General features: G+C 37.2%; 1 protein-coding gene across 1 annotated transcript; it reads left to right on the top strand.

Moving 5' to 3' along the window:
* Positions 1–1,090: 1,090 nt before the first annotated feature.
* Positions 1,091–24,629, top strand: VPS4B (vacuolar protein sorting 4 homolog B). The gene is made up of 11 exons (XM_070747136.1): positions 1,091–1,437; positions 5,054–5,165; positions 6,610–6,760; positions 7,899–7,966; positions 11,303–11,422; positions 14,242–14,398; positions 15,704–15,852; positions 16,047–16,128; positions 16,864–17,083; positions 19,158–19,295; positions 22,192–24,629. The coding sequence occupies exons 1-11, from the start codon at positions 1,414–1,416 to the stop codon at positions 22,291–22,293; spliced, it is 1,323 nt and encodes a 440-aa protein (XP_070603237.1). The 5' UTR covers positions 1,091–1,413; the 3' UTR covers positions 22,294–24,629.
* Positions 24,630–25,610: the final 981 nt, after the last annotated feature.

Genomic DNA, 25,610 nt, shown 5'->3' with positions numbered 1-25,610 from the left:
ACTGGGCCCACCAGAAGTTGGGAAACAGGCCATTTCCGGCTTCCAGAGGGCTTTGGGGGGGGAGCTGTTTTTGCCCCCCGCCCAGGCATTGATGGGTGTGGACACACACATGCGCAACAGTGTGCACGCACACTCATTTGACACTCGAGGGGGAAAAGGTTCGCCATCACTGTTCTATACCACTGCAGATAAATCATTGTCAGTCTCCTTTTGAAAGCTTCCAGCAATGGAGCAACCACAACTTCTGAAGGCAAGTTGTTCCAGATTGATTGTTCTCACCATTAGGAAATTTCTTCTTAATTCTAGGTTGCTTCTCTCATTGGTTAGTTTGCAGCCATTGTTTCTCATCTTGTCTTTTGGCACTTTTGTGGGGGGAGGGTGACTTTTGGTACTTTTTCCATTAGTGTCACCAATATGTAATGACACCCAAAACGATGTTCAAAGGGCTTTAATTCCACAGGAGAGTTCACTTGTTTTGACACTAAGCACCATTCATGTGCTTTTCTAGATGGAGTAAGAACTAGTCCATAAAGAGCCTCAGTAGTGCAATGGTTAGAGTGCAGTATTTACTGTAAGCTACTTCTGTTGATCACTGGCTGCCAGCAGTTTGACAGAACGAATCTCAGTAGGCTCAAATTTGACTCAAGCTCAAGATTGGCTCAGCGTTCCATCCTTCCAATGTCGGTAAAATGAAAACCCAGATTGTTGGGGGCAATCTGCTTACTCTCTGTAAACCGCTTACAGAGGGCTGTAAAGCACTGTGAAGCGGTATGTAAATCTAAATGCTAATGCTAATGCAGCAAACCGTACAATTTCCATTTCCTCCTCCGAAGGAAGCCGTCCTCATTATATTAAGCATTAATTTAAAGCTAAGCCTAGTCTGTAAATAAGATTGCATCTTAGGATTTGTTTTAGAGCTGCTTTTAAACTAAGGGGCGCGTTCCTTCACAATGACATTACAACAGAGGAAGCACTCATCCGCATAATCGCGACCATGACTATCGGAGACATAAACAACCAGAAAGCGGGAGAGGGACCTCCTGCCGCGCATGCGCCCCCCTTGATATCACGAAGCGGCCTAGCATTCTACACTTCCGGTTTTGATATCCGGTCGGGCCTGTTCCGACCAAGGCGCGGCGCGTGACGTCGGCACCCCTCAGCGGATGCGGAAGAAGCCGCTTTGGGTCGATATCGGCCGGTTGCGGGGACCGGGTTACGGAAGTGAATTAAGAAACGAGGGGTGGTCGTGGTTGCTTTTGTATTTTTTAAAAAAATAAACGACGGAAGTGCGAGTGGAGTGGGGGAGGGCGACGGGGGAAAGGACCGGAGTTCCTTTAAGACGGTGGGCGCGCGATAGGTTTCCCTTTCGGGTTTCTTTTGTCCTTTTTTTTCCCGCTCCTCCGCCCGCCTATCATGGCGGCCACCACCAACCTGCAGGTGAGCGTTTCCTGGCTTCGTGGGAGGCGAGGGCGAGGAGGGGGTCGCGTGGGAAAGGTGCCTCCCACATTCCAAAGGGGTGGGAAGGGGGGGCGCGTGGCGCTCGGAGGGACCGGGTGGGAGGGCACCGCCGCGTTCAAGGGATGGGGGAGACCCTGTCTCGGGCTAAGTTCTTCCACCCGTGGCTTTTACTCTGGTCCTACTATTCACTTCTATTCCCCATTAAGCCGGTAATAGGGAACAAGGAGAAAAGCCCTTTTTTTTTTTTTGAGGGTTGGGCTTCATCGAGTTTTTACGTTGAGAAACCAATTGGTTGGCCCGTGTGAGGAATGGGACCTTTGCTCTGATCCAGCGCTCTCTAGTCCTGGACTTGTAAACCAGGAAACACGGGGGAGGAGGAAGAGGAGGAGAATTGAGCTAAAGGAGTGGCTTGAGAGAAAAGGAAGTAACATTACCAAGAGTTCAGGTGCTGGAGAGGCGGAAAAGCCACCTGAGATTTTATTATTTTTATTTATTTGTTTTAAATTTTATTTATTTCTCAAGTAGGTATTGGTAGTATACAAAGATATAGCAATGTTTGCATTGCATTGACATCCTTCAGTCTCGGAAAACCATGGTATTATGCTCTGGATTCCCCAGAGCATGAAGCTTGGGTAGGTTAGTATGGAGGATAGACCGTTACCCACATGTTTATACACTTGAGCATATGCACTAAGACAAATTCCTTGTGTGTCCAATCACACTTGGCCAGTAAAATTCTATTCTATTCTATTCTTGATATTGGTACTAATAATAGAGAAACATTAGGACAGGGGACGGTAGGTATGCTAGTGCACTTATGCATGCCCCTTACCTCTTAGGAATCAGGTGAGATCAACAGTGGATAGTCTAAGGGTGAAGTTTTGGGGGGTTAGGTGTGATACCACAGAGTCAGGTAGTGAGTTCCAGGCATTAATTACTTGGTTGCTAAAGTCATATTTCCTGCATTTGAGTTTGGAGCAGCTTGCTTTGAGTTTGTATCTGTTGTGTGCCCGTGTATTGTTGTGATTGAAGCTGAAGTAGTCATTGACAGGAAGCGTTGCAGCAGATGATTTTATGGGCTATGCTTAGGTGTCGTATTTAAGGTGACATAGTTCTAAGCTTTCTAATATAGATAGAAAGAGTGAAATGGAAAGAAAAAAGTTGGAAGATGAAATTATATAAAGCAAACCCCGAATGTGACCTAGTTTAATATATTTGAATAATGATGTACAGTACGTAGATTAAGATGTATTGAAGGTATATGAAGTTGAATGTGGAGAAAAATTTAAAAAAATGGGAGGAAAAAAGTTCAAGTGCTGGATTATTAGGTTTCACGAAGTTACGGATGGAAGTTCAAATGCCTTGGGGCAACTGCCAGATTATATTATCCCGTTTGTTTCTGCTTTAACAAATAGTTCAAAAAAAGCCTCCCTAGGTCACAGTCAGTATGAGGGATTCAAAATTTAGGATCCCGTTCTCGCTGCAGATAGTCCTCAGACTTACAGCCATTCACTAAATGATCTTTGGAAGTTACGAAGCCACTATAAAAACAAAAGCAAATGACTTAGCAATGGCATTTAAACTTATATACCGCTTCATAGTGCTTTTACAGCCCTTTCTAAGTGGTTACAGAATCAGCATACTGCCCCCAACTCATTCCACCCCAGAAGGATGGAAGGCTGAGTCAACATTGAGCCGGTAGTGAGATTTGAACTGTCGAACTACAGCTAGCAGTTAGCTGAAGTAGTCTGCAGTGCTGCACTCTAATGACTGTGCCACCCCAGCTCTAGGACCATTTTTCACCCTTAGGACCATTGCAGCATCACCCCCATGGTCACAGGATTTATATTCTGGTGCTTGACAGCTGTTTCAGATTTATGACGGTTACAGCATTCCAGAATCACGTGATCCCTTTTGCAACTACCTGCCTATCAGGGATCCCAAATTGGCGGCCCATGGTCCAGATATATCACACATAGGCCACCCACACCCCGGTTCCACAAAGGCAAAAAAGTCATGATACATCATGTAACATCACATGACGCAATCAAGTTTGATACCCATGGGTTAAGTCAATGGGAGAACCAGATTCCCTTAACAACCATGACTAAATGCAACCATTGCAGTGAAGTGATTCACTTCACAAATGTAGAAAGGAAAGTCGTAAAATGAGACAAAACTCACTTAATGAATTTCTCACTTAGCAACATAAATTTTGGGTTAAATTGTGGTCATAAGTCGGTGACTCCCTATACGTGGGTGGAATATAAGGAGGATTCTTGTTTATTCCCCTTCGTAATCTGTTGAAGAAAACAATTTTCACTTAACTTGATTAGGCTCCGTAGCATAATCGTAGCCACGTTTCTTGGTTCTCAATGTTCTTCCACAAATGCTTTAATTACAGAGCCACACAGGAAGTAGAGTGGTCATGTTTAATTGTCTTATTATTAAACTAAGTTATTTTTGATTGGAGGTGTTTAACATACAGCTAAAAAGAAAAAAATGTTTATTACTAGTACCATGGTAATGAACTACTCTTTCACTAATATAACTTTTATTATAATTTATAAATGTAAAATTTTATTTGAAAACATGGATAAGTATGCATGTACTTCTTGCAAAGTGACGTACTACTATTACGACTACTTATCACAATTTTAATTTAATTATTTTTCCAATAAATAAATACTAATGAAGTTTTTGTGTGGCATAATAAAGAAAATATTTCCTGGTTTTTGCAAACAGATTTTATATTATAAGAATGTTGGAAATTTAAGTAGCTACTTTTTAAAAAAATGTTTGCAAAGATTTTTGATAACACATTTTATTATTTTATAAAGAATGAAACATCTCTATGGAATACAGGCCATGTTCAGATCAATGAAATGTTCCTGGTCATCACAATTTTAATCATCACTATATCCATAATATATTTGAGACAATTTCTTCCCTTAGTAATCCCTCAGAACAATTTCATTGCTTTCAATTGCAATGTGGGACCTTCAGGATTCAGTATAGGTAGGAATATAAATAAATGCAAACAATTACAAAAACAAACTCATGCTGTATGAGAGAGGGTAGATTTGATTTAAATCATGATTTAAATCACTAGTAAAAAGGCTTGATTTAAAGCATAATTTTTAAAGAGCAACTGTCATCTCTGCTCTGCAGCGGCTCCTCCTCTGACCCACTGTTGACTTATTGTTGTGTGTTGACAGTCCCAATATTGCACAATATATAGTCTCATGCTACATAACTAACCTCTATTTCATGCTGAATAAACTAAATTATTAATATATCTAACATAGAAAACTATCTTTAGATATTTTACTCCAAAAGCATTTTATTAAAATAAATTTGATAAAATAAAATAAAAATCTGATTTAAAAATTTAAAAATCTGATCATTATTTTTTAAGAAATAAAATTTTATCCACCCTGGTGTGATGCAAAATACTAATAATAGAATAATAGTTTAAGGCTATTACACAATGGAGCTACAATGTAATGATACTATATTCTTGGATTCGTATGTTGAAAACTGATTTTACTTAAAGAACAATTAACCTAATATTTTTTAATATATTTTTTTCTAGAAAGCAATAGACCTTGCTAGCAAAGCAGCACAAGAAGATAAAGCAGGGAACTTTGAGGAAGCCCTACATTTATATCAACATGCTGTGCAGTATTTTCTTCATGTTGTTAAATGTAAGAATTATAATAAATATATGGCTAGAAATAAACTTCACATTCTTCTCTGTTTTAGAAGCAAAAAATAAATGCACTGATCTTGCTAATGGCTTTTAGAACTTCTGGGGTGTTTTCTAAAACTACAGATTATGTTTACAATGTTTTAATGGCCTCGAGAAGGACATGATTAATTGTTCTGATTAGAATCCTATCCTACTGTCTCTTAAAATATTCTCTTTAAAGATAGAAATTCATAGTAATATATTAAAATGTTAATATCTGAATTGTCACGACTTTCAGATGAAATAAGATGATTAGCATTTTAAGAAGAACTTAACAATTTGTTGTAAAAGAGATTTGAAGAAATATAAGTTGGCTATCAACGAGAGCAAAGGGCAGAACATGGATATATTCTGTGTTGAGTGAAGAGTGACTCCCAAACGAATTGTAAGATTAATTAAAAAGAGTAAGAAAAAGCAAAGAAGATAGGAAATTAACTAACTTGAGAAAGAGTAGCAGGAGAGGGAAGGACTAAAAATGAGGGAGAAGGTACATAAAGAAACTGAACACTGAAGTTCAGTTTAAAAAGGTCAACTCATCTTACCTATAATCTGTGTTTTGGGCCTTGCTACATTTTCTGGATTATCAAAAGACCATCTAATGTTTCAAGTTTTAGATATTTAGAAAGTTATTTAACCTTCGCTGCTCACTCCAATTCATTAGAAATAACTAATAATTTAGTTACTATTTCATTTATCCATTTTTATCTCATTTACAAGAGTCGCTCAGAAAGTAATGCACCACATTTTTTTTCTTCAACAATTGTTTATTGAACACAATGAAACTTACACACAAGAAAGAATTATGATTCTTCTATACTCCCTATTTTTCCACGTAATTTCAGTCCCGTTTTATGGCCTTCCTCCAGCGAGACACAAGGGCGTGTATGCCCTGTCGGTACCTCTCCTTGTGAACGCTGCAAATCTTGGAACTCTACAGAACCATCTTCTAATGGCCTCACTCTCTGTGCCCAGTGACTAACCGTACTTCTGTCAACTGCAGATTCTCCATAAACTGTACACAAACATTTTTGAATGTTCCCAACAGTTTCTTTCTCCACAGTGAGAAATGCAATGACGACACACTGCTTGTAACGTACATCACTTACAGACACCAGTTTGAAACACTGCTGCAGCTACACTATGTCTGAAGAAACACAAAATTTACACTCCTGATAATTCAAATAGCATATATCTAACATTTTGCATTTGTACCATTACTGTAGGCTGAGTAAAAAAATGTGCATTACTTTCTGGGCGACCCTTGTAGTTTTCTATTAAATTGTTGTTGTTTTTCTCCTGAGGAAAAGTTTGTTGAAGTATAGAAGCTGTACATATTTGTTCACTTAACAGATTGTTTATGTGTGTTGTTTAAGTAGAAGTAAAAGACTTTTTCTTATCAGATGAGGCACAGGGTGACAAAGCAAAACAAAGCATCAGAGCAAAATGTACTGAATATTTGGACAGAGCAGAAAAGCTGAAGGCCTATTTGAAAAAGAAGGAGAAAGCCCCTCCTAAACCAGTGAAAGAATCTGGTCCAGCTGATGAAAAAGGGTATGCCATCTTCTTCATTTATTCCAAGATTTTACAGATTTGTTCCTCTCTGTATCATGGAAAAAATGTACTCCAGAATATTGTTTGGGTTTATGCGAATTATGGAAATACGGCAGTATATTCTGTGTTTTTGTACCAATTTTTCTCACTTAACTTATACTGATATATCACTGTTTTCCTTTGCATTGTCATTATACTTATTTCTAAGAATTACATGCATTATGATTTCTTTTAATTTGTTCTTTCCAGACGGGTTAGGAAATAATGAACATCGTACTGTTCATGGACCCTGTTTTTTATGTATGCATGTACCGGTATATATCTGAATGTACATACGTCTTAGAATCAAGGAGCAAAAAGGGAAAAGGAATGGAGTCAAATATCAGTGAAGGATGTTTTTATTTTCGTTAATTAGGCCAAACTTTATTTGGATACAAACTTTTGTCAGGGGTAAATAGTTCCCATCTGCTGAATTGAAAGCACCAGTTGAATGAAATCCATTGTATCTGTTTCAGCTATCTTTGGGAGGTGGGGGCAATTAGGCTTTTAGTATCTGCCCGTCTTTCCTTGCATTTTTAAAAAAAATTGCGCTAGACATATTGTTTCTAATGAAATAGCAGTAGAATATAGAATTGAATTCAGAATTAATGGCTCTCGATTTTGTTGGATCTGTTCCAAACAGGATTTAAAATTGGATGCATCTATTGTATTCAAATGAATTTGAACCTCAGTGCTTTTTCCTGTTGAAGGCAGAGAAACAACTTCCAGGCTGTTAGGAGAGAGCTTTGTAACGACTGGACTTATTTGGTTTTTTATGTAACTCTCACACTTGCTGGAAATCATGTTAAGAATAAATGTATACCTTCCTCAGCATATTGAGAAATCTGAGGTTAGAAGAGTTAAGTGGCCAGGTCAGAGTAAGTATCTGATTAAGAAAGACTAAATTACATCTGTCTGTAAACAGCTTTTTTGTTATTCTTCTGGTAATAATATACTTTAAGATGTATAGCAACCTGAACTTCTGGTATTTTTTGGTGTGTTCTCTAAGGGAAGATTATTTGTTGTAGAAATGAATCAATCTTAAGCAAAAGAATCTTATCTCTGTTTTAGCTGTGTGCTTTACTTACATCCAAATTAGGAATGATAGTGATGGGGAAGGAGAATCAGATGATCCTGAAAAAAAGAAGCTACAGAATCAACTTCAAGGTAGCCTTCCATGAAGCTCTTAATATTTTGAACACAAATGTTTCTATCAAGTTGTCAGATGAAGGGTTGCAAGATATTAAATATTAAGCACACTTTCCTATCACCCTTATAATGCAGTGGATTTCATAAATTAAAAGGGCACATAGGATACTTTCAAATCTGATACATACTCTTGCTTCTTGACTATTAGTCTTTCAAACAACTTTGGTTTCTTATTGATCCCAGCCTTTCCATTCTTATAGCGCAGTGTTTCCCAACCTTGGCAACTTGGCCCACGTTTCTACAACACTCCGTGGCTTGCATTGGCTGCCGATCAGTTTCCGGTCACAATTCAAAGTGTTGGTCATGACCTTTAAAGCCCTACATGGCATTGGACCAGAATACCTCCGGAACCGCCTACTACCGCACGAATCCCAGCGGCCGATAAGGTCCCACAGAGTTGGCCTTCTCCGGGTCCCGTCGACTAAACAATGTTGTCTGGTGGGCCCCAGGGGAAGAGCCTTCTCTGTGGCGGCCCCGGCCCTCTGGAATCAACTCCCCCCAGAGATTAGAACTGCTCCCACCCTCCTCGTCTTCCGTAAACTACTTAAGACCCATCTATACCGCCAGGCATGGGGGATTTGAGACACCTTTCCCCCAAGCTTATTATAATTTATGTTTGGTATGTATGTGCTGTTTGGTTTTTAATTGATAGGGTTTTTTAGTTTTTTTTCTTAATATTAGATTTGTGCCTGTACAATATTGTTTTATCGCTTGTTGTGAGCCGCCCTGAGTCTTCGGAGAGGGGCGGCATACAAATCTAATAAATTATTATTATTATTATTATTGAAGGTATCTGGACTTCAACTCCCAGAATTCCCCAGCCAGCATTTGCTGGCTGGGGAATTCTGGGAGTTGAAGTCCAAATACCTTCAAATTGTCAAGGTTGGGAAACACTGTTATAGCGAGCAAGATGATGGTTTGCTGCTACACAGTTTACCAGATTGTCTAATTGTTTTTGTGGGAAGGTTAAGGAAAATCTTCATTATGAAAAGATTAAAGAATTTGAGGAAGAACTTCCGTCTGTATTGGCATCATCCTCTGCCATCTCTTATGGTGGTTTATGAGGACAATTCTATTATTTGTTCATTTACTGAGGAAAAAGATTCAAAGCTACAAATCATGTGTGACAAAAGTATCTGAACTTTTGCTTTCAATAACTGGTGAGCCCCTAATCAGTAATAACTTGAACTAAAATTTTCTGATAATGGTTGATCAATCTTACTGTAAATGCATATTGGCTCGGAGTAGTTTTGGCCAATTCTCCTTTACAGAAAAGTTTCAATTCAGGGAGGTTGGTGGGCTTCCTTGCATGAACTGGTCCCTTCTTAAGATTTCTATAGAATTAAGATCAGGACTTGGTCATTTCAAAACATTAACTTTTTTCTGCTTTAACCACTTTTTTGGTCATACAACTTGTGTGTTTTGGATTGTTGTCATGGTTACAACAAGATCATTTTTCTGAAGCTTCAGTTCAGTGAACATCAACTGTGCTCAAAAATCTCCTTTGTCTGAACCATGGCACCGTTCTTGGGTTATGAATAACAGATTTCAATAGAATATATCCAGAATTATGTTCTTTAAATAACGTAGAAATTCCCCCTTCCCCACTTACCTATGTTGGTTGAAATGCCTGACTCTAATATCCTCTTCAAATGAAGTTATAATCCTAGATGTTCATATCCTTTTGCCACACCCAGATATTAAACTTTGAATCATTTTCCTCAACAAATAAGCTACCATAATGTTTTTGACCCCTTTATTTAGTTTGGTTGTTTGATAGTTATAGGGCTTATTAGAGAAGATATCCCATTTTAGTTCATATTTATGCCGAAATATTAAAAATTCAAATGTATCAACAAACCTTTTAGCATCACTATACCTAAGGTGAATTGGTACAAGGGGTCCTTGATGCTCTCTGAGCTTACTTATTTGCTTGCAGACATTTCATTACCCAAACCAGATAACATCAGTGCTAGTAAGGAGTACAGTTTGCTGTCAGTTTATATTCTAAAATACAATAATAGATGTCAATTCTGAGCTGCAAGTATTCTTTATTAGAATTGATATGAATAATATACACTGCTCAAAAAAATAAAGGGAACACTTAAACAACAGAATATAAGTCCAAGTAAATCAGACTTCTGTGAAATCAAACTGTCCACTTAGGAAGCAATACTGATTGACAATCAATTTCACATGCTGTTGTGCAAATGGAATAGTTGTGCAAATGAAATATTCAATGAGAATATTTCATTCATTCAATCTAGGTTGTGTTATTTGAGTGTCTCCCCTTTTTGTGAGCAGTGTAAAAAGATAAAGCCGCCCCGAGTCTTCGGAGAGGGGCGGCATACAAATCTAAGTAATAAATAAATAAATAATAAATAAATATGAGGCTTTCTTATGGATTTCACAAGCAATCTAAGGGCTCGAAATAAATTTTCCCTGTTGGAAGGTGAAATTTCCCACTTGGAAGGTGAACCAGCATGTCTTGGTTCACTGTAATCAAATTAAAATTCAGATTTAAAGAAAAACATAGGATCTTTACATTTTGCCAATCATTCAGTGAAATTGTAGTATTACTATTGTAGAAATTTGCACTTAGTTTGGGTTAGAATCAGTGGTGGGCCACAGCCTAAGCCGTGGGGAACGCGGTTCCCGTGGCGGCCATGTAACGTGTAGCCTAGCTCTGGTGGCGATGCCGGGCATGCATGTGCTGCCCCACTGAGAGCGAGAGGCGAGCGAGGCAAACGGCGGCAAACAGGCAGTGGGGGGGCAAGCGGCGAGCGGGCACTTACTTGTTTGCCCATTTCCGGATTTTTATCACTTCTGCGCATGCATAGAAACGAAAAAAACCAGAAACCGCGCTCGTGCGAGATTCAGCTTCTACAGAGGGAGGGAGCGGGGAGGCGCTCCCGTCTCGTTCCGGTAGAGCCAGGAATGGTAGCCCGCTCCTGGTTAGAATAGTATTTCAAGTAGTGAAATGACCATAACTTGCTCACTTGTTTTTGCCTGAAGTAAACCATAAATATGCTATAGTTGCATTATCCTACTGATCGTCAAAATTTTTGTTTCAGTTTCTACTTTAAAGAAGTTTTGGTTTAATTTTTAAGGAATTATAGTATGGAATGTGGTTAGCTATGGCACGGGTGTCAAACTCAACCATGTCACGTGACATATTGTGATGTAGCACTTTTTTTGCATCTGCAGAACTGGGGTGGGTGTGGCCTGTAAATGATGCATCCAGCCCGTGGGCCACCAGTTTGACAGGTCTGACCTATACCATTTGCTTTACAGGTGCCATTGTCATGGAACGACCAAACGTAAAATGGAGTGATGTTGCTGGACTAGAAGGAGCAAAGGAAGCCCTTAAAGAAGCAGTAATATTGCCCATTAAATTTCCTCACCTTTTTACAGGTGAAAAGCAAGTGAATATGCAATCGGTGCCTCCTTGGCCCATTCTCAGGTGTTTGAACTATAGAGTACAACTAAGGTCATTTAGATTTCATAAGGAAGATAAATACAATGCAAATGAGGCAATGCAGTTAGGAAATTTGTTTACAAAAGAAGAATGATAGTTATAGCTAAATGCAAGAATAAGAATGTATGTTTTTGGACTACTTAATGTTACATATCTCTATAGAATTTTGTTGCTACATAATGGAGAAAAAATCTCCAGCTACGTTTTTTGTTGTTGTTGCTGTTATATATTTGTTTTGTTCTTCATGTTAATTCTTGACCCAATGCCCAAGATTTGTATCTTTATTACTGAGGAATTTGTTGGATACTGGAGCTTTCTATCAAATAGAACGTGTGTAATATAGAGCCCACTGTGGTGAGATTTAAGGCTGGAAACATCTAGAGTAGTATCTCCCAGTCAGCTTAATTAACTGTATTTGGATATAAAATAGGCTGAGTAGGGGCATTAGGTACTGAATGTGTTCCTGGAAGAGAAGAATATAAAGTGATAATATTTTTCATCATCTAAATAAAATATTTCTCTGACTACAAAAACTATTAATCTTAATCTTTAAAGAAGTTCATAAAAAGCACTCAACTTTGGTTTCAGTTTCACTGTAGAGGAGATTGGTCAATATAAACTTTGTGTAAATTTATGTTCGTGTAATTTTTTTACACAAATAAATAATCCTTAATTTACAATAATAAGTGCTTGGTAATCCTTGACTTACAACAGTTCATTTAGTGCCCATTTGAAATTATAATGGCACTGAAATAAGTGACTTATGACCATTTTTCATGCAACCCTTGCAGCATGCCCATGGTGACATGATGAATATTTAGACCAGGGGTGAAATGCTACCGGTTTGGACTAGTTCTCCCGAACCGGTAGTAAAAAAATGCTACCTATTCACCCTAACCGATAGTAAAAAATGCTTTAATTTTTTTTTAAGGATCTGACAATCAGCTGTGCCGCACAGCCATCAGAACTTTTTTTTAAAAACTTTTTAAAAGCATTTTTTACTACTAGTTCTGGCAAATAGGTACTTAAAATGCTTTTAAAACGTTTTTTAAAGGGGTGGTAAGCATTTTTACTATCGGTTCTGGTGAATAGATAGTAAAATGTTTTTTAAAGGTTTTTTTTAAAAAAAAAAAGATTCCGATGATTTTTCTTTTTACTTAGTATTTTTAAACTCCTAGTTCAGGAGAACTAGTAGTAAAAAAATGCTTTAAAGAGTTAAAAAAAGTTGGACACGCCTACCCAGTCACATAACACCACCATCACCAAGCCATGCTCACAGAAGTGGTAGGGAAAAAAATTGAATTTCACCACTGATTTAGATGCTTGGCAACTGATTTATATTTATGACGGTGTCTTGGGGTCATATGATCCCTTTGTGCAATCTTCTGACAAGCAAAGTCAATAGGCCACTTTCACTTAACAACTATGTTACTAACTTAACACTGCAGTGATTCATTTAACAACTGTGGCAAAAAAGTCATAAAGTGAGGCAAAACTCACAAGACAAATGTCTCAGCAACAGAAATTTTGGGCTATTTTTTGCAAGTCAAAGACTATCTATATTCTTTGTTTTAAACCAGCCATCCCCAAGCTGGTACTATTGAAATACATTGGATAATTAGTTTCAGTATTTTAATCAGTATGGCTCACAGTATGGGTCTAATGACATTTGGGACAATTTCATTATTGTGATGAAGAACATAATGTTCCAGATCAGAGTTATTTTAGTATGGACGTTAATCCCCCAAATTTTGTGATAGGTCCCACAGAGTTGGCCTTCTCCGGGTCCCGTTGACTAAACAATGTCATTTGGCGGGACCCAGAAGAGCCTTCTCTTTGGCGGCCCCGACCCTCTGGAACCAGCTCCCCCCAGATATCAGAGTTGCCCCCACCCTCCTTGCCTTTCGCAAGCTCCTTAAAACTCACCTCTGTTGTCAGGCATGGGGGAATTGAAATTTTCCCTTCCCCCTAGGCTTATAGAATTTATACATGGTATGCTTGTATGTATGATTGGTTCTTTAAATTGGGGTTTTAAGATTATTTTTAACATTAGATTTGTTCACATTGTCTTTTTTATTGTTGTTAGCCGCCCCAAGTCTTCGGAGAGGGGCGGCATACAAATCTAATAAATACAAATACAAATTTGGTAATTCCACCTCCAAAATATGCATGGCTTGGTATGTGGAATACAAGTAACTTCTCCACTTTATCCCTATGAATTTCTACTTGGAGTTACCTTTGGACAGAAATAAATCATGCTAAGGATGTTCATGTCTGTATGGATTGCAGTATCTCTCCCACAATCACACCTATGATCCAGCCTGCATTGAGTGCTGCACAGAACTCCTGTGAAGACACAGTCTAGTGACATCAGCTCTATCCAATTCACAAATGCAGCTCAACTTCCTTCTCTAGAACTAAGTTCTGAGCTGGAATTAAAGAACAAAGCCACTAGGCCAGGGATAGACAAAGTTGGCTCTTCTATGACATATGGACTTCAACTCCCAGAATTCCTGAGTTAGCATGATTGGCTCAGGAATTTTGGGAGTTGAAGTCCACAAGTCATAGAAGAGCCAACTTTGCATACCCCTGCACTAGGGTGACCAAGCTGTCCAGGTTAAGCCTGCACAAAAAGGGAATTCCAAAGGGATTTTTTTTTAATTGCTAAAAGATTTTTTGAAAAGTGTGACTCTACGTGCAATTTACTAGATTTTTTAAAAAAAACATACATATCATGTCACTCATTTATTTTTAGGGAAGCGAACTCCCTGGAGGGGGATCCTTCTGTTTGGACCTCCAGGAACCGGGAAATCCTACCTGGCAAAAGCTGTTGCAACAGAAGCTAACAATTCTACATTCTTCTCTGTATCATCTTCAGATCTGGTCTCAAAATGGTTGGGAGAGAGTGAAAAGTGAGTAGTAACTGATCAAACAATTTAAACATTTGGAATCTTAAACGCATAAATGAATTTGAATAGCCAAATTTTGCCTAACCTAAAATATTCAAAGTAGATATAGAAATAATTGCACTGTGCAGCCAGGAAGGCAAGTTGCCACTGATACCTGAGTAGAATTGCAATAGTCTGGCATGAAGCTTCTCTTCCTCCCTCCACTCCAATTTATTATGTTCAATCTATGCCGAAGGCCTAAGAATGGGAACTATTGGTATATCCAGTTAATTTATCCCTATGAGGACTGATTCTATTGTTCACCATTGCTCTGTTATGTATCACATGTATCATTCAGAGCAGCAAGACCTGTTTTATAATAGTTAACTATTTTTTTAAAATTATTCAATGACAGGTACATAAAAACAAATCAAGAAAAAAAAATCAGATTTATTATCCTGAATTTCTTACTGAAGAGGAAGAAAAACAGTGATGTTTATAAAATAATCTGTAAAGTGTAAAGAAAATTTGATGGCTGATGCTCATTGATGGGACAAGACTAGGATCTAAGATATCTTCTTTGTGGCAGGGGGGAATTGAGAGCAGAGCTGGATGAACAGCTAAATTAATTCTTTTTTTTTTGTCTTCTTACACTATTTAGCAAAACAATGTGGAACTCTCTGACCAGCAATTTTCAATGTCTGAACAACATTGTCTAGATTTTGATCCAAATCTAGACATTGTTACAATTTTATTTTCTGCTTGAAAAGAACAAATACCATCTTCTGCGCTCCAGAGCATTACTTTTAGATAAACTGTTCCATAATATCTTCAGCAGATTTAGTATTTTGGGCCCAATGTCCCCTTAACCATTCAGTGTCCATATTTGATAAAACAGTGAAATGAATTAAATGTACATATTGTGCAATTTTTATATGATCGACAGATAAGACAAGGGAATAAATAGATGTCTTTCGCTATTATTTATTTTAGAAATGTTTAAGACCATCCAATTCCTACAACAACTATTTATCACTGATTATCTAACTCCTTTGCAGTTTGATGTTTGCTATAGTGATCATTAAAAACTGTCCAAGAATTTGTGACTATACAGTTTTATTTGCAAAAACATGTATAAAGCAATTCAATGAAAGTAATTTTTATCTGAATGACTGATACTTTAACTAAAATTTAATTGCAAAAGCTTTAAATGCCTTCCTAGATATGGTAGATTAACATTTAAACTAACATTTTACACACATAAAAAGTGGTTGTCCTGCTATGCTTTATCACTGCCTTTTCTTTAATATAATTTAAATTGCTTCCTAGGCTGGTGAAAAATCTGTTCCAACTTGCCAGAGAAAATAAACCTTCAATTATCTTTATTGATGAAATCGATTCTTTATGTGGTTCCCGAAGTGAAAATGAAAGTGAGGCAGCTCGGAGAATTAAAACAGAGTTTTTGGTTCAGATGCAAGGTAAGGTTATTAAAGTAGTTGATTAGAGTATTTTAAAGTATGAGTGTATATTATGTAATGGCTATAAAATACAGTGTTTAATGAGACTACATGAATCAGCGTGTTTAATATATAATGTGGAGTTTTATGGTATATTTATTTTGTAATTTCTTTATGCTGCATAATGGGCACTTATGAATTCATTTGTTTTTTAGGAGTTGGAACAGACAATGAAGGAATTTTGGTTCTTGGAGCTACAAATATCCCTTGGGTTCTAGATTCTGCCATAAGAAGGAGGTAAAGAATTGACTTCTCTCTTACGATTTGAGCCAGAATGGCTTGTGGTTTCAGAGCATTTTGGACTGGAAAACGGTGATTTTACATCATAGTTAAAGCAGATTTTTTGACATCAGCATAAATGAGGTGTTATTTTATCAACAACATCAAAAAGGGCACCAGGGTAGCATAACATATTACATTCTTATAATAAATAGCAATGGCACTTAGACTTGTATGCCTCTTCACAGTGCTTTACAACCCTCTCTAAGCAGTTTAAAGAGTCGGCCTATTGGCCCCAACAATCTATATCAACCTTAAGCTGGTGAGAATTGAACTGCTGGCAGTTGGCAGTAAGCAAAATGAGCCTGCAATACTGCATTGTAACCATTGCGCCACCACAGTGCAAGGATATAATTCTTTGTTCCATTTAATAGGCAAATTTCTCTATTAAAAACAGCAGGAAGCAGTGACTACAAGAAAACTGAAGCTCAAACTTGGCAAATAATACTGGAAATATTCTGCCTTGATTCCTATTCCAAGTTCTGATTGCTGATCGAGGAATGTTATACCCTGCACTTATACATCTAAATGATTCCTTGGATTTAGTTCTTAATTTGCTATTTTGCAAAAAAAAATGTTTTGATAACTTGTTTAATTTAGATTAATAGATGAGTGTAACTGTCATGTTCAGCATTTCAATGCTGTATTATGGGCATGGATAAAAGGTAATATTTGTGATTTCTTTAAAATAAGGTTTGAGAAGCGGATTTATATTCCCTTACCTGAAGATCATGCAAGAGCTTCAATGTTTAAGCTTCATCTTGGGACTACTAAAAATACCTTGTCTGAATCAGATTATCGGGATCTTGGAAAGCGAACTGATGGCTATTCAGGGGCTGATATTAGCATCATAGTACGTGATGCTCTAATGCAACCAGTTAGGAAAGTTCAATCAGCAACACATTTTAAAAAAGTGAGTAGCTGGATTCCTTTTCTTTTTGCCAAGAATTAAAAAAAAGTACTGCCTAAGGGACCTGTTTTCTTCTTCTATCTTTCTTAAATGCAGTATGAACTCAATATTTCCTCATCTCCATCTTTTTTTTTCAGTTTTAAGAATTAGGGCCTGTTTATAAATCTCAGATCCCTTGGGAAAGGAATTGTTGGAGATGCTAGTGAGGAAGTTAAATAAAATACTATCCTGCCTTTCCCAACCTCCATCTATTCTTATTTCTTTTATTACTACTAGAGGAATATGTTTGGTTTGGAAATATATTAGTGTTTACTATTTTTGGCGATGTACAATGGCATAGTATAAAGATGGCAGAGACGTTGATACCAATATATATCAATATATACATGATTTACTCTTAAGCTTAAAACTGAAGTTTAATCAAAATGTCTTTGGTTAGATTGGAATGACTACTTTTAAAATTTGTTCCATTCTTCAATAAATTAATTTCTAATATCATTGAGCATTACAATATTACTACCCCACGTGGCAGATTATCTTCCATTTCCAGCATTTTAGGGGGAGGAAGAGCTATTCATTCAGCAATTATGATTTGAATGATATACCAGCAATAAAACATGTTGTACCAGTTTTCTCTAAGTATAACATTTGCGGTGTTCTTGATGTTATTTTTCCTCTGAAATTGTTCTATCTCTATATACACATTTTGTTTCTATTTAATAATAACAACAGACGTTAACCTGTTTTGGTTCAACTGAGTTGTATGTAGAAGGTTGTACCTAACAGAAACTGCTAAATGTTCATATTAAATGTTCAGTATGACTTAGAACAGTGATGGCGAACCTATGGCACAGGTGCCACAGGTGGCAAACCTATTGCACCGGTGCCATATCTGCTTACACGTGAGCTGTTGCCCTAGCTCAGATCCAATGTACAGTGATACCTCTACTTACGAACTTAATTCATTCCGCGACCAGGTACTTAAGTAGAAAAGTTTGTAAGAAGAAGCAATTTTTCCCATAGAAATCAATGTAAAAGCAAATAATGTGTGCGATTGGGGAAACCACAGGGAGGGTGGAGACCCTATTTTCTCCCAGAAGATTCCTAGAGAGGCCCCACAGAGGCTTCTCCCTGTCTTTTCCAGCCCTGTTTCCTCCCAGGAGATTCCTAGAGAGGCCCCACGGAGGCTGCTCCCTGCCTTTTCCCATTACAGTTTCAGAGGCTCGGGTTTGTAAGTAGAAAATGGTACTTGAGAAGAGGCAAAAAAATCTTGAACACCCGATTCTTATCTAGAAAAGTTTTTAAGTAGAGGCATTCTTAGGTAGAGGTACCACTGTATATGTGAGTGCTGGTCAGCTGATTTTTGGCTCGCACAGAGGCTCTGGGGGGGTGTATTTTGCTTCCAGAGAGCTTCCAGGGGAGATGGGGGAGGGCATTTTTACTTTCCCCCAGCTCCCGGGAAACTTTTGGAGCCTGGGGAGGGTGAAACATGAGCCTTCTGGGCCCACCAGAAGTTGGGAAACAGGCTGTTTCTGGCCTCCAGAGGGCCTCCAAGTGGTGGGGGAAGCTGTTTTTGCCCTCCCAACACATTGAATTATGGGTGCAGACACTTGCACATGTGTGATAGCATACATCCACGCTTTTTCGGCACTCAAAGAAAAAAAGTTTGCCATCACTGACTTAGAAGATTTTAAAGTTTAGTTAAATTCTGATGTCTCCCTGACTTCCATGGTTTTCTTGTAGCAGTGCTGCTGATTTCAGAACATTGAAAATAACTGAATGTGGAAAAGTTTTGTGTACAACTGACTCAAAAGATCTTTAAAATTGATCTGTTATAGAATAACAAGAGTTGGGAGAGACCTTGGAGGTCTTCTAATCCAATCCCCTGCTTCTATTTGTTTTGTTACTATTTTTGTCTAAGACATTTCTATGTAGTCAATCTTTTTAGGAGCAATGTTAAAGCTGGTTAGAAATAAGATGAGATGCCTGTATTGATTAACAACCATTATTCCTCTTAATTGTATACCCCTCTAAATATTTTCAATCCTGACCTAATTTTTTTTGTTTTGTTTGAAAGGTGAAAGGACCATCGCTATCAGATCCCAATGTTCTAGTAGATCTCTTAACCCCGTGTTCTCCAGGGGAACCCAGTGCCATTGAAATGACATGGATGGATGTACCAGGAGACAAACTTCTGGAACCCGTTGTTTGCATGGTCAGTGTTTGTTGACTATGAATGTTTTGACTTTGGCCTGCTGTAGTATCTTAGAATAAAGATCGCAGATTTAATCAGGGCCTATTTTCAGAAGCCTCCAGTATCTTCTAACAGTGCAACAGTGGTATGACAGATTCCAAAACATGCCTGGCTCAGAACAAATGGAACTCTTTACTTATCCTGATATACCCTGCAAGAGCTAAGCACCTCCTTCTTGCGTTTCAATTCATGTCCCTTTTTATACAGTATCTGAAAATCAAGAACTTTTGTGTATGTTTGTCATTCTGTATCAATCTATAAATCCTAATGGCTGCTATTTTAGCTCACAATCACCCTATAGACAAAACTTTGAAGCTGGGTTTATTATTGCTATTATTTTAATTATAACTCATGACTGTGAACTTACTTAATAATCCTGCCTCCTGTTTCCCTACCACAACAACCTTTGAGGTGATTTGGACTGAGAGAAACACAGAGTCGCCCAGATAGTTTTCATACCTAGAATAGGCCTAGAATTAAGTATCCTGTTTCTAGGCCAACACCTTTATCACTACATCAAACTGATTATTTATATTACATACAGTTTGTGTTTATGTACTGTATAAATACGTAGGAACATATTGTGTCAAAATAGTTATCTGATCATTTAATGTAGATTTAATTGCTCTGGCTTATCAGTAATTCAAGATTCAAAATGAAGACTTTTTGAGTCTTTGAAAATACTAATAATTGAACTGAAAATCTTTTTTACACAAATCAGGTATGGCACCAGATAGGGTTGGGTTTTTTTAATTGTATAGTGTAATTTATGCTTTGTGTGTGTGTGTATCTCGATGCTTAAGAAATTATGGCTTAGTATAGTGTTCCAACTTTCATCAAAGTTAGCCCTTTTAAGATAGTTCAATCTAACATCCTCTTGATTTCAGTGCACCAAAGTATAACTAAGCTTTCAAATAAAGTTTCTGGAACCTAATGGAAATGATAAATAATGGTTGTCATTCTATATACTGACACTAAGTATTTATTGAGATAGTAGCGCCAAATTAGAAATTGGGAAATCATCAGTTCTTGCCCTGCCCTGCCTTGGGCACAAAACCAGTAGGATATCTTAGTCCGGTCACTCCCTCTCTAGGAGGAAAACACTAGTAAAAGTCTTTTAAAAACCTCAGGTGATTGCTGAGGTTCAAAGCCGATTGGAAGGCACACCCTTCCCTACAGAAAAAAACATAGAGAGTTCAAGAGAAGAAACATATGCAGCACTTCATTTAAAGCGCAAGCTTTAAATACAGAGTAAAAAATTATCAGTGCAAACATGTTCACCTGTTCTATCTTCAGGGCTCAACAGAGACTTTCTGAACTCCCTTCTGTTTCAAAGATCTAAAAAAGTATTGCTGATCTGTAGCAAGATGATGGCCTGTTTTATGTTTTTTAAATTACAAAGCACAGAATGATCTTTCTGTGCAAGAATGTGATTGAATGTACTAGCTCAAAGCATTAATAGGCACATAATTTAATCTCCCACATGTGCCATTAGTTTCCCTACCATTGTTATTTTAAATAGCTGGGCATTCAAAGTGGATCTATGCAGAGGCAACAGATTTGAATCACCTAAATGACCTGTCACATATCTTTGTTTCCCATTCAATCAACATACCTGCTCTGCCAGAAGAAATGTCCTCTTCCATTGAGGTTGCGTGGCACATAACAATAATCCCACCACCCAAGGCCAAAACATCTGTTTTCAAAACTTGTTCAGAAAAAGAAAAGCAGTTCTAAACAATGACGAGAAAGGTTTCCTTCATTGCCTACAAATGTATTTTGATTTCATTTTTTAAGAGGCTAACTTATACCATAGAGGGGGTGTTTAGCTAGTGTCCCTATAACATTTCTGCAGATACTTCTTCACTTAACTTTGTTTGCAATAGAATTAACTATCAATAGTGAAATATCCCATAATTATTTTATTTTCTTATAAATCTGCATTTTGAAATCTTTCTCTAGAGTATTTTAAAAGTCTTGATTTAAGGAAGAATGAAATCGACAACCCTTTGGGCTTGTAGTAGTAGCACTGTGTAGTGCAAAGTAGTAAAGCACTGTGAAATGTGAATGCTGATTGGAAATGTTTAGGCTGTAGTACAGTGTACATAAATAAATACTTGAAAGTAACCCATTTAAGTGAATATTGTTTCTGAACAGAGGCAAAGGGCTCTATTGTTAGTTAAATTGTCCTCGATGTACAACCACTATTGAATCCAAAATTTCTGTTGCTAAGTGAGATATTTGCTAAATGAATTTTGTCCTATTTTACGATCTTACCACAGTTGTTAAGTGAATCACTGCAATTATTATATTAGCAACACAGTTAGTTCTCGACTTAAGAAAATAATTGAGTCTAAAATTTCTGTTGCTAAGTGAAATAGTGTTAAATGAGTTTTGCTCCATTTTGTGACCTTTCTTGCCACAGTTTAAGTGAATCACTTAAGATTGCAAACATCATAAAAATGAACCAGCTGCCCAGCATCTGAATTTTGATCATGTGACCACGGAGATGCTGTAACAGCTATAAGTGTGAAAAACAGTCGTAACTTACTTTTTTCAGTCAGTCAAGGACTACCTGTACCTATAATACAAAGCAAATGTGATATATTTCATGGTATCTTGTATTGAAAGATGTTCAATAATATTGTTAGACTTTAATTTGTGGTAATTATTTGAATAATTGTGGGGGGAAAGGTTAGAAATGTTAGAGGCTGTTATGGTTTCTTTGTTTTTATAGCTTCTTTTGAGTTTCTTCTCCTATGCCATAACTCAGATAATTGTGGTGTGCGTGCTGTCTATATGAATATGTATGATGGAAAAATGTGCAACTCTTAATTCTCCTTTCATTTATCTGCAGGCTGATATGCTGAGGTCATTAGGCAACACAAAACCAACAGTAAACGAGCAGGACCTGGAAAAACTAAAGAAGTTCACAGAAGACTTTGGACAGGAAGGCTAATTGAAAAGCTCTCTAATCCTATTATTTCTTTATTTGGCATTATGGCCTCTATGTTGCCAATAAATAGATTGCTCATTTCCTTTTTTTGCATATGAACTAAAGAGCCTCTTGCAAAGATCTTTGGGCTTATGTATATCACTTTCCAAAAGCATCTATTAAATGTCATTTACCAGGAGCATGAAAATAGGACTTGTTGGCCGAAATAAATAAATAAATGGACAAATGTGGTATTTAAACATTTGGCAGCCCCTTTGGAGAATTTCTCAGCAACAAATTATATATGCTACCCCTAATCAGAAGTATTTATAAGCTCCTATTGGCCTAAAACATACTTCAAGAGTATTTTTTTTAAACTGAATTCTATTTGGTCGTCTAGTGTTGATTTTCATAATCGGTGAACTTGCTTGCAAAACAAATGTTCTCTCTTGAATTATCATCTGGAACTTGGCAATGCATATTATTAAAATGTTCCGATCAATTAGGGTTTCAGAAGGGAGAAGGCACTGAAGGTCAATACTTAACTGAGTGCAGAATTGAAGTTTTGATTTTTTTTAAATTTCTGCAATATGGTATTGCCTTAAAAACATCAAACATTGTTCTAAATAATTCAGACACTCACTGTGCAATCTACCAGAGAATAGACTTGAAATGTAAATAGTGTGTGAGACGGTTTCTTGTCTGTTTTCATCTTGCTTTATTCTCTGTAGGAATTTAAACCAAGCAAGGGACATATTCTATTAAAATTCCAGGGAGAAATCTGAAATTCACGTTTTTAGCTAGCCACTGCTTGACAGAAGTTATTTTCTGAACTGACTTTCATTTTGAAAGAAGTTCTTGAAACAATGTGCTTATTGCCTGAACTTCCCAAGGATGCTCAGGGGAGATGGTGTTCTTCAAGATCTACCTTTTAAAAATTAGAAATAAAATCTATATTGTTAGTTTAATAGATACACTATATTAAAAATTAAGCACAGTGCATGTTTTATTCCCAAAGCGTTTTGTTAAAAAGTATGCATTTTAAAGAAATTCTTAATGTGATCTATAAACATTACAGCGGCCAGTTTCAACATCACATTAATAAAAAGTTTTACTGAACCTCAGGCTTAAAGTCTTCCTCCTTCCACATAATGTAACAAAAGGTGCAGTTACAGAAGGTACTTCTGGATTACTTGAACTGCAGTCTGCCTTGTTATCCAAAATCAACAAATTATAATTAATCCTATACATGCTTTAAAATAAGCAAGCTTCAAATCATGGGTAATGAAGCTGTCTTATTGAATATGCCAGAATTAAAATTAATCAGAATTTAAGATTCAAGAAACAATAGCCTCTGGTTAATAAAAAGCAGAAACTTCCAAAATTTTGGCCATGGTTGTGAGGGAGGAAAAGGAAATATGCAAATCCAGGACATTGTTCTCATCATATCAAATTGTGTTCAAATGCAGCCATGACAGCACTGAATTTGTGCCTTGGAATTTTGCCCTGGTTGTAGATAAGTGAGTGCTGTAATATCTGTGTAACACAGATTGCATTTCTGTTATGAAATGTATCTTGTAGATGCTTATGTGTTGCAAATTTCTGTGTAAAGTACTATATGGTCATCTTAGAGGTTTTATTCCCTTCTCATGTATGTATTTTGTGTACTTTCTGAAATCATAGGAACGGTTGAAATTTGTCGTTGAATGAAATAAGTTGCAAGATACCATTAGTTTACATTTCTAATGTTAGAATCATATATACCTTTATGTTAAATATATGGACAATTTTGCTCAATATGACTGTACAAATTATACTTTAAAATCTCGTGAAAGGAACTTTTGAGAACATGCCCAAGTTGTTAAAGTCATGTACATTATCATCATGTCATTTTGTCAGATCTATTTACTACCCCGTTTATGCATTTATTTATTGCCTTTATACCCTGCCTTTTCTCTGGGAACTCAAGCCAAAGTGCAAGGATCACATTTCATAATATCCCAGGAACAGCCCTGCGAGGTAGATTGTGCTGAAAGAGATGATTGGCCCCAAATCGCCCAGTGAATTCTGTATGGAGTGGGATTTTGAACTGAGTCTTCCTAACCTATATCCTGCCATTTTTCCTTCAATTTTTCACAGCTTGCTTCCTGTGCCTATTGCAATATATTTGTTTTGAAAAATACAAGGTCTTGAAAACAGCTATGAAATTTCATAAAGATTCACTACAATACTGCTATATGTGCATATTTACTAAATATTCAGCACTTTTAACATGGAAAACTGTAGGTCACCAAAGTTCTCAAATGATATAAAATCTAAACTGAAATAAATTTGGTATTAAATATGTATTTATGATAAAATTACTGCATTTTTTTTCAGCCAAAGTGATTTCCAAGTGAGAGTTTTACCCAAAAATTCTGAGTACCAATACAGCAAGCACCACTAGCTTTTTTCATCCATTGACTATAGAATTTGGAACCTTCCAAAATGTAGGATTTCATTCTGTTTCTCCACGGATGAAGAAGCAGTTGGCAAGGCAACATTCAATCCTTCTTCTGTTCAAATTTGCAGTTTCTTGTAACTTGGTAGTCTTTATTTTAGCATCAGTGAGGTGGATAATGCCTGGCTAGTGAGAAGATTGTTCTGACTACTGTTCAACTCAATTTTAGAATTGAGGGTGTGAGACTTATGAATTTAACTACCTCTCAATACAGTCGTAAAGCACCAAGTCACTTGACCATCTCAGTGATGGCAATCCCAGCTGACCCAGCAGCTCTCACAACCGCAGGACATGGAGGTTGCCAAGTGGGAAGAGATGGGAGTCTCGGATAAACAGACTTTAAGAGTGGGAGACTCAGTAAAGGTCAGGTATGAGTTGGGGAAGGTCAATTTCATGTGGAGGGTAAGATATTTCAAGTGCGAGTGACACAAGCAATTTGAGATCTTTCCTGCAGTGGGATTTGATTTTGTTGGTGAGAAGCCAGAAGGGAAGGTAACAAATGGCAATCGCATGTCCTCAGTGCTCTGCAATGCAGAAGTCATGAGCTGAGTATCTGGGCACCTGGATTGTGTTTGTGTGATTGCAAGGTACAATGGCCAGAACTTTTGAGGAACTGGTTGTGTGTCCATTTTTTCAGTGTTGTGCTAACTTTGAACATTGAACAAATGGTTGTAAGCTGAGAACTATGTGTACCTTCCCTTTCTGGTCTTCCTCTGAAATAAGGTTATTTTCATATTGTGGAATTTAGGTAAGAAAGTACAGAAAAGGAGATAGAAAGCAATTCAATTTATTCAATGTATTAGATTTGTATGCCGCCCCTCTCCGAAGACTCGCATTTAGA

The sequence above is a fragment of the Erythrolamprus reginae genome, chromosome 3 (genome assembly GCF_031021105.1).
Source record: "Erythrolamprus reginae isolate rEryReg1 chromosome 3, rEryReg1.hap1, whole genome shotgun sequence".
NCBI lineage: Eukaryota > Metazoa > Chordata > Lepidosauria > Squamata > Dipsadidae > Erythrolamprus > Erythrolamprus reginae.
The sequence above is the reverse complement of the archived record's forward strand: the minus strand, read 5'-3'. Positions and strand labels throughout refer to the sequence as shown.

Coding starts and splice junctions, on each gene's coding strand:
- VPS4B (XM_070747136.1), top strand. CDS start 1,414: ATGGCGGCCACCACCAACCTGCAG. Junction 1,438..5,053: donor CGGCCACCACCAACCTGCAG/GTGAGCGTTTCC, acceptor ATTTTTTTCTAG/AAAGCAATAGACCTTGCTAG. Junction 19,296..22,191: donor TGGAACCCGTTGTTTGCATG/GTCAGTGTTTGT, acceptor ATTTATCTGCAG/GCTGATATGCTGAGGTCATT.